General features: G+C 48.7%; 1 protein-coding gene across 2 annotated transcripts in view; it reads right to left on the bottom strand.

Annotated features, from left to right (window-relative positions):
- The window catches only part of GCN1 (GCN1 activator of EIF2AK4), an 80,658-nt gene that overhangs the window by 23,684 nt on the left and 44,233 nt on the right, over positions 1 to 12,741 (bottom strand). For both annotated transcript variants that reach the window (XM_040416515.1, XM_040416516.1), the window contains exons 24-33: positions 12,539 to 12,737; positions 12,260 to 12,409; positions 11,523 to 11,701; positions 11,355 to 11,435; positions 10,797 to 10,940; positions 10,506 to 10,633; positions 2,555 to 2,744; positions 753 to 823; positions 396 to 561; positions 76 to 270 (exon numbers count right to left, since the gene is read on the bottom strand). In XM_040416515.1, coding sequence (XP_040272449.1) covers positions 76 to 270; positions 396 to 561; positions 753 to 823; positions 2,555 to 2,744; positions 10,506 to 10,633; positions 10,797 to 10,940; positions 11,355 to 11,435; positions 11,523 to 11,701; positions 12,260 to 12,409; positions 12,539 to 12,737 — 1,503 coding nt within the window. The remainder of the gene's footprint in view (positions 1 to 75; positions 271 to 395; positions 562 to 752; positions 824 to 2,554; positions 2,745 to 10,505; positions 10,634 to 10,796; positions 10,941 to 11,354; positions 11,436 to 11,522; positions 11,702 to 12,259; positions 12,410 to 12,538; positions 12,738 to 12,741) is intronic.

Here is a 12,741-nt window from a genome sequence, read left to right as displayed (position 1 = left end):
GTTAAAAAATAATAATTATATATATATATATATATATATATATATATATATATATAGACACACACACACACATACCTGTTGTGAAGGAGTAGAGAGTGCAGCTATTAGTTTGGCCACAATTGGCTTAACTTTAGGATCATTTTTGTCCAAGTGCTTTGCCAGTGAACCCATAAGAATGACAACGCTTTGTCTGACAGCATCATAGCAGGCATCATTTGGAGCGTTTTTCAAAAACTCCTCAAACACAGGCAATAAAGAGCCAACGCTATCCTGAAAAACAAAGATGGTATCATTTAACAGCTAATTCAGGAATGGGACTATCAGAGACTTGACTAAAATACTATCAGCAACTGTAGAGGTGCACGAGAAGCACCAGTCCACGATGTCTGCCGCACCTTTCCATGTGTGTTTAGTGCAGACAACGCAGCGTCCAGCATACATTTTCTCACATCAGGGTGTCGATCATTAAGAGCATCAGGAACAAAGAACTGGAAGAGTGGCTTAATTTGGGAACTGTCTAGATACTGAGCCAGCTGGTTCGTTGCTAGAGCTACTCCACACCTAAAAGAAAAGAAAATTCAAAACAAAAGTTTTTAGCTGCGGAAAAATGATAACAAATAGAAGAAAAATGCATGATACACTGTATTCTTAAAAAGCACAAACACACACATATTGAGATTAGATAGATTAGATAGGTACTGTAGATAGATAGATAGTTCCAGATATATAAAAAATTCTATCAGGTTTGGTACCTTGCTTCAAATTGGTCAGGAGGAGACTCCGAAATGACTCTTCCCAAAGCATCAAGCACAGGAGGTGGTCTCTGAATCAAAGAATATATAGAGTTAATCATAAATCGCTCTGCAACTTCCATAGGGGTAAGCTGACCACACGGGAGAAAAAAAAAAAGTCCTCAGAGGCCATCTACTCTCACCCAAAAGCAGATGTGTTTACCACTATAAGGCGTGTGAATTGCAGGAAAACCGCACGAGTAGGCACGCAATTGCAGTCAGTTTTGTCTGCGATTGCGTTCGGATGTTCAGTTTTTTACGCGAGAGTGCAATGCGTTTTGCACGTACGTGAGAAAAAAAACTGAATGTGGTACCCAGACCCGAACTTCTTCACTGAAGTTCGGGTTTGAGTTAGATGTTCTATTCATTTTATTATTTTCCCTCATAACATGGTTATAAAGGAAAATAATAGCATTCTTAATACAGAATGCTTAGTAAAATGTTGCTTGAGGGGTTAAAAAAAATATAAATAAAATAAAATTATTAACTCACCTCATCCTGTTGTTCGTGCAGCCGGCATAGTCTTCTTTCTTCTTCTTTCAGGACCCGCAAAAGGACATTTGATGACGTAATCGCGCTCAGGTGACGTCAGTGCAGGTCCTATCTTCATTCAGCCGTCACCGCGATCAAAGGTCCTTTTGCGGGTCCTGAAAGAAGAAGAAAGAAGACGATGCCGGCTGCGCGAACAAGTGGATGAGCTGAGTGAATTTTATTTTATTTTTTTAACCCCTAAAGCCACATTTTACTAAGCATGCTGCATTAAGAAGGTTATTATTTTCCTTTATAATACAGTAAATTGACTTTTATCAATTTACTATTATCTCCTAGCAAGTATGCGTGAAAAATCGCATTGCATCCGCACTTGCTTGCGGATGCTTGCAATTTTCACGCAGCCCCATTCATTTCTACGACTCCTGGATTGCGTGAAAAACACAGAATATAGAACATGCTGCGATTTTAACGCAAGGCACAAGTGATGAGTGAAAATCGCCGCTCATCTGCACAGCCCCATTGAAGTTCGCCTCACGCACTGCACCCGGACTGAATGTTCGCCCGTGCGAAAGGGGCCTAAGGGTATGGCAAAGGTTTATTTATTAGCTATATAGTATTCTGCAGCGCTTTACAGACACTCATCAATTGCTCTCGACAATGGAGCTCGCAACCTAAATTCCCCATCAGTATGTCTTTGGAGTGTGGAAGGAAACCCATGCAAACATGAGGTGAACATAATTCCATGCAGATTTTGTCCTTGGTTGGATTTTAACCTAGAACTCCAGCGCTAACCACTGAGCCACTGTGCCGTCCATATAAAAATGCATAAAAATGTAAAATCCGAGCAGACATGTTTATGGTGGAGTTGGTTGCTTACAATTAATACTGTTGTTTTTTTTCCACAATAAGACACTGGTCGAATTTATCACTCACTGGAATCAAAAAGGTTCCAAAATAGGGCTTTTGCAACTTTTTGGCCTTGATGCGTAAACATTTTTGCTTTGTTACACCATTAGTTCCAGTTTTGAAATAGAGATGGGAAGGTGGGCGAGGTTAGCTATGTTTCACTCTAGATTTACTAATGAGACTTTAAAAAAAAAAAAAGTTACTCCAGTAACGTAGGTATGTAGAAAAACTGGAGTAGCATTTCTAGACAAGTGTCAGGTTTAGATTTATTAAACATATTCAATTTCAATCATCAACACAGACTAGCATGAAATATTCCCCTCGTGATGACTTGCCCGCCTTATGTTTTACTGACACACACTTACATAAAGCTTCTCATGATACAGCTGAATCAGCTTATTCATAGCCTCTGAGGCCTGATTACGATACGCAGCCACAGCATGAGAAAGCGCCTCAGCGCCGGCCTGTCGTACTGCTTCTTCATGATGAATTACATCTTTAATTAGTAAGGAACAGAGGCCTGCTTGTAATTTCAAGTCCAGTTCTTCCCAAAATCTAAATAAAATAAGAAAAAAAATCTCCTTATATAATCAATGAGATGGTTACACTTATTACATAACAGGTCTAGTACTCACGGAGCAGTCCAACCCACACTCAGCTCGTAGCAATGTTAAAGTTGCTGTCTCACTTCAGCAAGTGGCATTTATCAAGTAGAGGAAGTTATTACAAGCCACTCACTAATGTATTGTCATTATCCATATTGCTTCCTTTGCTGGCTGGATTCATTTTTCTATCACATTTTATACTGCTCGTTTCCATGGTTACAGACCACCCTGCAATCCAGCAGTGGTCGGTGGTCGTGCTTGCACAATATAGGAAAAAGGACTAGACTATGTGCGCTCCCATGGTCCCGGCCACCAGATAGGCTGATGCTTTTTCCTATAGTGTGCAAGCACGACCACCACTGATGGATTGCAGGGTGGTCTGTAACCATGGTAGCGAGCAGTGTATAATTTGATGACAAAATGAATCCAGCCAGGAAAGGCAGCAATATGGGTAATAACAATACATTAGGAATTGCCTGGTATTAACTTCCTCTACATGATAAATGCCATTTGTTGAAGTGAGACAACCGCTTTAACTAGGAGCTGTCCGCTCTTCTGACAGGTCTGGCTTAGTTAATACTTATATTCCTGTGATATAATTCTGGAGAATCTTTTCTTAGTTTCTCTAAATTACACGTTTCCCCTGGAAATTTACAAATAGACTGACAACTGGGTATTACCATGTATTCAAGTATTTACAAAAACTGACATGACCAGAGAGGACCGGTCTTCTTAAAATCGGACAGACACAGTGATCACCATAACAAAACAAAAAAATGGAGGTGTTTCACCACGGCTGTGATTCTAGTAAGCAATGAAAGGCTACGTTCTTATCCGTATCATTGGGGGACACAGGCTTGACCGTGGGTATAGCTGCTGCCACTAGGAGGCGACACTAAGCACAAAAGTGTGACCTCCTCCCTTCAGCTATACCCTTCCTACAGGGACTAAGCTAAATCAGTTTTTAGCTTAGTGTCTGTAGGAGGCAGACCTCCCTGATTTTTCCGTTTTTCTTTTCTTCCAGCTGGATTACAGGCAGTCCTAGCTGCTTGCATCCCCACCCAGGAGACGGGAGACCAGGGGGTCCTCAAGCCCGCTGCTCCTTCCCTGTCTCCAGAAGACAAGGAGGACCAGAGGTTTCCAAAGCCTCTGCATCCAGCCAGCCTTCGGGTCACCATGGCAGACCACGATAAGTCCCCTCTGTTTCAGGTGTAGCGGCCCTCCCCAAGGGGCTGCACACCTAAGGTGGTAACCCGGCTGGAACCAGTGGTGCAGAACACACCAGACGGTTAAGTATTTTGGCCCAAAACCCCCATTCTTCCTCCTTCCTCCCCTTCTCAGGTTACCTTTAGTTAATGACTCCCACCAACGCCTTGTCCCCTACATGTGTCATCTCCTGTCGGGAGTGGAAGGGGTTGGAAAATCTGTCCATTCAAGGCGTGTGGTCACTCGAGGAGCGCTCCCTCCCAATCAACATTCTGGGGGCTGCGAGTTTTGCAGGCGGTGGTTCACTGATTGGCAGGAGGGTATCTTGTTATGCCCACCCTTGGGACTGCTCTGTAACATCCCATGGTCAAGCCTGTGTCCCCCAATAATACAGATGAGAAAACTAGATTTTTGTACTTACCGTAAAGTTTCTCTTCTGTTCATTGGGGGACACAGCTCCCACCCGTTCTCTATTTTACGGGCCTCTTATGGCCTATGTGGTTCTGGGTTGGGTTTGTACATATAGGTCCTGCGCAACTCTATGCCCACACCTATTAAGACACCTTGGATAGAGGTATACGTGCGTACACATCACCAAACCAAGTATGTAACTTACTGAGCTCCGCTGTCACTCGCTGCCTGTGTTGCTCCGCTGTCACTCGCTGCCTGTGTTGCTCCTCTCTTGTATACTGGTGCTTCTTATCGGGGTGGACTAAGAGGTCCTATCAACCAGTGTAAGATAGAGTGTGCCCCGGCCGGTGGCACCACTCTAGATCCTATCTGCTTACTCACGCTCAAAACAGAGCGCCTAGTGACGTCACTTACTGAGTACGGATGCCTGAGAATGTCAAAAACTCCAACGCGTTTCGGATACTACGATATCCTTCAGCAGGGATGTACACTGACTCTCCTGCTGTTCCTTATATAGGCTCCTCCTCCCATCCCACTTTACCACTTAATGCACCTTGCACTATTTAATACCGCAGCGACAAATCAATATAGTTATTAGTATAAGCGGTAAGAACAAAAAACAAGATTTTGTGAAACTCACCTGTAAAATCTGTTTCTCGCTTGATTCATTAGGGGACACAGGACCATGGGTATAGCTGCTGCTGCCACTAGGAGGCAACACTAGGCTGAAAACTGTTAGCTCCTCCTCCAGCTATACCCCCTCCGGCCAGGAGAGAGCTCTCAGTTTGTGCAAAAGCAGTAGGAGAAGCAGAACAAAAAACGGAATACAAACAACCGCACACGGTCAACGGACCAGAACGGAACGAGGCCCCAGGAACCTGGCGCCCCACCTGCCGTACTTAGAACACGGTGTGGGTGCTGTGTCCCCCAATGAATCAAGCGAGAAACAGAGATTTTACAGGTGAGTTTCACAAAATCTCGTTTTCTCGCTCATATCATTGGGGGACACAGGACCATGGGACGTCCTAAAGCAGTCCCTGGGAGGGAAATCAAACAATGTGAAGAAAACACGAGCGCCTCGTGACAGGCATCACACCGCGGCCTGCAAGACCAGGCGGCCCAGAGCTGCGTCCGCAGAAGCAAGAGTGGGAACCCGGTAAAACTTTGCAAAAGTGTGAAGTGACGACCAAGTCGCGGCTTTACACAACTGAGCCGCCGACGCTTGGTGGAAGTGAGCCCAGGAGGACCCAAGCGCCCTGGTAGAGTGGGCCGTAATCCCCGGGGAAGGATCCTTGTCCCAGACGCAGTAACATTCCAAAATAGCAGAACGGATCCACCGCGCGTTCGTCACCTTCAAGGCTGCCAACCCCTTCTGAGAACTCTCCGGAATGACGAATAAAGCGTCCGTACACCGAAAGGGGGCCACGGCCGACAGGGAAATCCGCAGAGCCCGCACCACATCCAAACGGTGCAACAACACCTCCCTCGGGTGGGAGGGCCGAGGACAAAAGGAAGGCAATAGAATGTCCTCATTGACGTGGAAAGCTGAAATGACCTTAGGCAAAAAGGCAGGAACCGTGCGAAGCACCACCTTATCCTGATGAAGGATACACGCCTAATAGACGTGATGGCCACCAAGAAGGCTACCTTCCATGACAACAAGCGAAGGGAAACCTCTCTCAGGGGTTCGAAGAGTGAATTCTGAAGAACTCCCAAGACCAGGTTGAGGTCCCACAGATGCAAGGGGGGGCGGTAAGGCTGAACGGAGTGCGCAACGCCTTAAAGAAAAGTCTTGACCGGACCCAATCCCACCAGTGAAGGCTGGAAGAAAATGGAAAGGGCAGACACCTGACCCTTCAATGAGCTGAGCGCCATGCTGAGTTCCAGGCCAGACTGAAGGAAAACCAGGACCATCGGCAGAGAGAAGGACCTGGGAGACAGGTCACGCTCCTCGCAGAACCGCAGGAAGGATCTCAAAGTCATATAGTAGATTCTGGACGAGGTGGGCTTCGTGGTCGCTTCAGGAGGAAGGTTTCAAGAGCCACGCCGTCAAACGTAGAGTAGCTAAACTCTGGTGGAAGACGGGCCCTCGAGACAGAAGGTCGGGTCTGAGCGGTAGCGGGTATGGAACGTCCCCTAGAAGGAGGGCTAGATCCGAGTAGCACGCTCTGCGCAGCCAATCCGGAGCTATCCAGAGGGCCGGAATGGCCTCCCACTTGATCCTGCGGAGGATCCAGGGCAGGAGGGACAACGGCGGGAAGGCATAGAGGAACGTGAAGCCGTCCCATGGCGCCACCAGAGCGTCTAACCCGCACGCTGCAGGTTCCTTTGCGCGGGCGAAGTAGAGCGGAAGGTTGCGATTGAGGTTGGAGGCCATCAGATCCAAGTCCCGACGCCCCCACCAGCGACAGAGGTCGAACACCTCCGGATGGAGAGACCACTCCCCCGGACCTTCGTCGTCCGGCTGAGGAAGTCTGCTGTCCAGTTGGCAACTCCCGGAATGTGAACCGCTGGAATGTGGGCTTCCGCCCACCTGAGGATCTTTGCAGCTTCCGACATGACGACCGAGCTGCGGGTCCCCCCCTGATGGTTGCCAGCTGTGGCATTGTCCGACTGCACCGTGACCGGAAATCCCCGCAAAACGGGAGTCCAATGGCGGAGGGAGAGGTAGATCGTCCGAATCTCCCTGCATTGTCCAAGTGTCCAGGACCCCTCCCCAACCTTGTAGACTGGCGTCGGTCGTAATGACCATCCACCTGATCGGGAGAAAGGATCTACCCGTCTCCAGGAGCGATGGAGAGAGCCACAAACGGATGGCCGACCCAACCTGTGGAGAGAGGCAAAACCTTCGGTCCAACGACTCCCGGGGCTTGTCCCAGGAGGACAGGATGGCTCGCTGAAAGGGCCTGGTGTGGAACTGGGCGAACGGCACCGCCTCAAACCCAACACCCTCATGCAAGCTCAAATCGAGACTGAGCGATGCTGAAGCAAGCGGAGAACCGAGCTGCGAATAGCCCTTATCTTGTCCGGAGGAAGGTGTACCAGGGCCGCTGCGGAGTCCAGAGTCATCCCGAGGAATCGAATACAGGTGGTCGGAATCAGGGAAGACTTCTTCCTGTTGACTATCCACCTGAAACGGGCGAGAGAATCCAACGCGATGCAAAGACTCTCCTCGCACTGCCGGGCAGACGGCACCTTGATCAGGATGTCGTCCAGGTATCGGAGTAAGGCAATCCCCCTGGAGCGCAGAAGGCCCATGAGCGGGGCGAGCACCTTGGCAAACACCCGTGGAACTGTCGCCAAACCAAATGGGAGGGTGATGAACTGGAAATGACTCGAGTTGATCGCGAAACGTAGGAACCGCTCGTGGGAGACCGAACCGCGCCCTCCTTCTTTGGCACAATGAATGGGTTTGAATAGAAACCTGAGAACCGCTCCTCCGAGGGAACCGGGGAGATCACTCCCCTTTCCAGGAGGGAGTGAACGGCCTGAAAGAAGGCCGCCGCCCGAGCAGGATCCTTGGGAGGTTGGGAAGGGAAGCTACGGTTTGGGGGAAGTGATTTGAACTCCAGTTTGTAGCCCGAGGTGACCACCTCCAGTGCCCAGGCATCCGTGATGTGGGCCCGCCAAACCTCCTGAAAATGAAAGAGCCGACCCCCCACCCAGACAGGTGGGGGCGCACCTATTGCTGGGGATTGCTTCCCAGAGGAAGACTGCTGTGGTTGAACTCGAGGACGCCAGTCGGGTTGGGGCTTGAAGGAAGGCTTCCGCCGCTGGTCCTGGGCGGGCTGCCTCGGGGCCGCTGGACGGGTGCCAGTGAACCGGCGAAAGGAGTGAGATCGGGCCGCAGAGGGGCGAGGACGAGAAGTGCGCTTGGGCTTAGGCTGCGGAAGGTGGGTGCTTTTGCCGCCCGTGGCTTCTGAGATGATTTCGTCCAGCTTAGGCCCAAAGAGACGAGAACCCGCGAAGGGAAGGGACAGAAGAGACCGTTTCGATGAAGAATCCGCCTGCCAGGCCTTAAGCCAAAGTTCCCGGCAATTGGAGACGGCAAAAGCGGAGCACCGCGCGACCATCGAACCAGCGTCGAGGGCCACCTCGCAAAGATATTTCCCTGCGTGAGAGATCTGGACCGCCAGGGCTTGAAGTTCCGCCCTGGAAAGGTCAGAGTCTAGGTCTTGGTGCAAGCACAAGGCCCATTCGGAGACCGCCTTAGCCACCCACGCCGAGGTGAAAATGGGGCGAAGATAGATTTAGCGAGGGATCCAATCCGCCTATCCATCGGGTCCTGCAAGGGGGAACCATCTGCTACCGGAATGGTATTGTGCTTAGCCAAGCGAGCCACGGGTGGGTGTACTTTTGGCGAGGAAGACCATTTACTCACAGAATCAGGGGGAAACGGATAGAGAAGATCCAAACGCTTCGGAACTAGAAAGCGCGAGCCCGGGTGTTCCCAAGCTTTGGTCGTCAGTAGGGAAAAGTTGTCCCGGACCGGAAATGACTTCGGGGCCTGCTTGGTTCGCAGGAAGGATACCCCTTAGTGAGAGGAGGAGGAGCTCTCATCCTGCAGTTGGAAAGTGTCCCGGACCGCCGACACTAGACTATCCACCAATACCGCCATCTGGGAAGAACGGTCCGGATCCGACTCCACGATGTCCCCATCCGACGAGGGATTCCTCCTCAGCGAGGACGCTTTGGACAGCGAACTGGGGGGAGGAGGGGGTGGCGACGCGTCCGAGGAGGAGATGTGACCGTGCCAGGGGACGATGTCTCAACCAAGCGACCCATCAAGGAAAGGGTGTATTGGGAGATCTTTGAGAGGTCCGCTACCGCCCGGGATAGGGACCGCGCCCATTCAGGCTCCGCACTACCCGGGGGAATGGGCATGTCAGCGGGCTGTGCCTGGAGCTGCAGACTCTGGGCTGGCTGGCAGGATGAACACAGGGGGTTCGCCTGTCCACGAGAAAACTTCACCTTACATGCAGTACATGCATAGTGGGTCGCACTACATGGGACTTGGGGTCCATGAGTCGTGCGCAGTGGTCGGAGGGAGAGCTGGAGCAAAAGGTGGGGCAGAGCTGGATGAGGGAGAGGAAGAGGCCTCTAAGGCCTCATGCACATTGGTTGCTATGACGCCGTGCGCTTCATGCCGCCACTGTACTACAGTAATACACTCGTATAGATCATACGAGTGTATCACTGTACAGCAGCGGCGGCATAAAGCGCACGGCGTCATAGCAACCAATGACGCCGTGCTCTCCTGCTGTCAGCAGGAATCCCGGCCGGGTTACCACGGACCGCTCTCGGCCGTGTGCATGAGGCCTAACACAGACCAGCAGGGCCACCTCTTCAGTCCCTGGCACAAGTGACAGGGACTGGAGTAAAGGGCAGGAACAGGTGGCCCTATGGCTGAGGGGAGCAGGAGAGACAAGCTGACTTGGTCCACTTTTTCTTCTTGTGGGAGGCAGAGCCCCGCTGTGGCTCTGGACCCCCATGTCCTGAAAAGAAAGAGAAAAATAAAAAAGAACATAACAGCCACCCTGCAAGCAGGGGGTCTGCCTCCTACGACACTAAGCTAAAAACTGAGCGCTCTCTCCTGGCCGGAGGAGGTATAGCTGGCGGAGGAGGAGAACAGTTTTCAGCCTAGTGTCGCCTCCTAGTTGCAGCAGCAGCTATACCCATGTTCTTGTGTTCCTCAATGATATGAGCGAGAAATCTAGTTTTCACACTTTAGTCCTCATGCATTCTGAATGGAAAGATATCCACTGGACACAAAACTGCTGCAAGCTGTGGTTTTGTGTCTGGTCATAAAAACCGATCCGGCACTGAAAACAATGTAAGACAATGATTACGGATAAATGGTGTAGGTGCCTAAAAAACAGGATCCGTCACCCATTGACTTTCAATGTATTCAATGACAGATCCGTTTTGATTTCACACAACCACATCCTAACAGAACGGATGCACCCTGATGTGCAAAATCAAAACGGATCCGTTTAATTCCAGTATGGAAAGCCTCTGCCGGATCTCAATACCGCAAGTGTGAAAGTAGCCTAACAAATCAGACATATAGTGTTCACCTTAGACATCGCCTCACCTTTCAGCTTGTGCTTTTATTTCTGCCTCAACATCAAACTTCATCACCAAGAGCCTGTGCAACAAGGCCAGTCCATTCACCTCATCTGTGTCTGGCATTGGTAACACCATTTCAAGTTCCATTAACCCCTAAAGTACAATAAGAATTTCACAGAGTAAAGCTGAATAGGAATGTGTCACTTACAATAAACTGAACGCAAACATAAAGTATAGACACTGATCTAACAACAATAGAGAAATGTAACAGAAAACTGCATATATGTATATATGTATATATGTGACCGGTACTTACCCGCAGAGCAGCATCTCGCACGTTTGAGCAGGAAGACTGCAAAGCTGCAAGTAAAACATCAATTTCGTCCTGCTCTGCATATGTACATCCTCCTCCTCCGCCGCTGCTTGAGCACAGTGATGTCAGGGCATTGGAAGCCAGGACCTATGAGAAGTTTAATTTAATATGGGCTACGAGAAAGCAAACCTTACAACAGGCAATAAAAGCCTTTTACAATACCGTTACATAATAAGGACTCAACTCCCCTCACCCAGGATTCCTTTTTCCATTTCAATATGGCTCCCAGGGGAACTAAACAGTTTGTACTACAATGTTTAATAGCTGAGCTACTGATTGGTATGCAAACTAAAAAGCACGAAAAAAGTGCATGCTGGCTATAACAATCAGCCGACGGTATCTTGGCAGAAACTTTAAAATGAGATCCTCATAGGGTATTTGCCAATACTCTGTTAGCATTGGGGGGGGGGGGGGGTACTTCTGCATTCTTTAGCAAAAAAGAAAAAAACTGGATCCTCAAAAATGGAGAAAACAATTGAACAAAGTACTGTTCACACTTACTTGCAACCTTGGGGTGGCAGTTCCTATCACTCTAGTTAATAACAGTAACATATCTGTGCGAGGCAGCAACTCCGGACCATTCTAAAAAGATAACAAAAATGACACAAATAGATATAAAAATCTACCGAAAATCATAACAATTACACAGGTCGTGGTGAATTGACTTGCCTCATCAATAAGTTTAGCCTTATTCTGGGAAGACCGAAGTTGGCAATGAACAGTGATAATATGCAATGTTTCTACTAGAAGTTCTTCATTATCTTCACTGTTATTGGTGGTCTCCATTAGAACCATTTTCAGGAGAGGGAAAACGATGGAAAATGCTGGTGCAGACAGAGGATTTGTCCCTGTAGTAAAGCATAGCATACAATCATCACACAATCCAAATGCAAGATACTAAATACTGGTTAGATAAACTATACACCAGCACCTACTTATGTTATAATGTTAGCACCATCTTTAAAAGCACTGCCCAACCAGACAAATATGCTTTCAATGCATTTGCACTAATATGATTTTAGTATCACGGCTGCCCCAAAGGCCCACTTCCAGCACCGATCCCCACTGCTCTTCCGGTTTCGTTCCAACATAGAAAGGGAGCCCCACACTCTATGTCAGCACAACTCTAGTAATGTGCTAGAAGTTGGTTACTGCACCCCTGATCTCATTGAAGTGAATGGGAGCAGCACTACAGTAACCAGCTACACATACTACACAATGGACAGAGCGGTGTAGTCTCGGCACCTACTTCCAACACCGGAGCTACTTCTGAGCAACTGATCAGCGGGGGATCAGGGTGCTGGACCCCAACCTACCCACCTCGTCTAACTTGAGACTAGACCATCAATATAAAGAATGACGACAACCCCTTTTAGCTACAAAAATAAAAACCATGCTTTTGTCACCTGGGTCATCCTTCCGCTTGGGGACTGTATAAGCGTATAGAAGGTTTACTGCTCTCTTCACAGCTACTGGCAATTCTTCCTGGCACCAGGCAGGATCCAGATTACATTCTGGTTTCAACAAGCGTAGAGTAATGTGGGCAAGCAATTTTCCTATGCAGAAAGAAGCCAGATATCACTGCCAGTTCTCAGAGATGCAAAGGAAAGCCTCATTACAGGACAAATCCTGTTCCAGACATTATTAAAAGAAGCACGAGAAGGGGAAAAAATAAAGATGTTTACCAAATGTTTTTAAATGGGCTGGCATGACACAGCCAGCTAACTGCACAAAGAGTACATGTATCCGGAAGGCAGCCAGTGGAGACTTGAGTAAAGGCAATAAGCTGCTGGTCAGTGTCGGGATGTGCTGAGAAAGCCCAGAGGAGTTCTGCTGAATGATACAGTCCAGGAGCCTAATCGCGTTTTCAAGCTCCACATCCAACTAA

Source organism: Bufo bufo, chromosome 2 (assembly GCF_905171765.1).
Source record: "Bufo bufo chromosome 2, aBufBuf1.1, whole genome shotgun sequence".
In the NCBI taxonomy this organism is placed as follows: Eukaryota; Metazoa; Chordata; class Amphibia; order Anura; family Bufonidae; genus Bufo; species Bufo bufo.
Note: the sequence above shows the minus strand (reverse complement) of the source record. Positions and strands in the feature narration are given on the sequence as shown.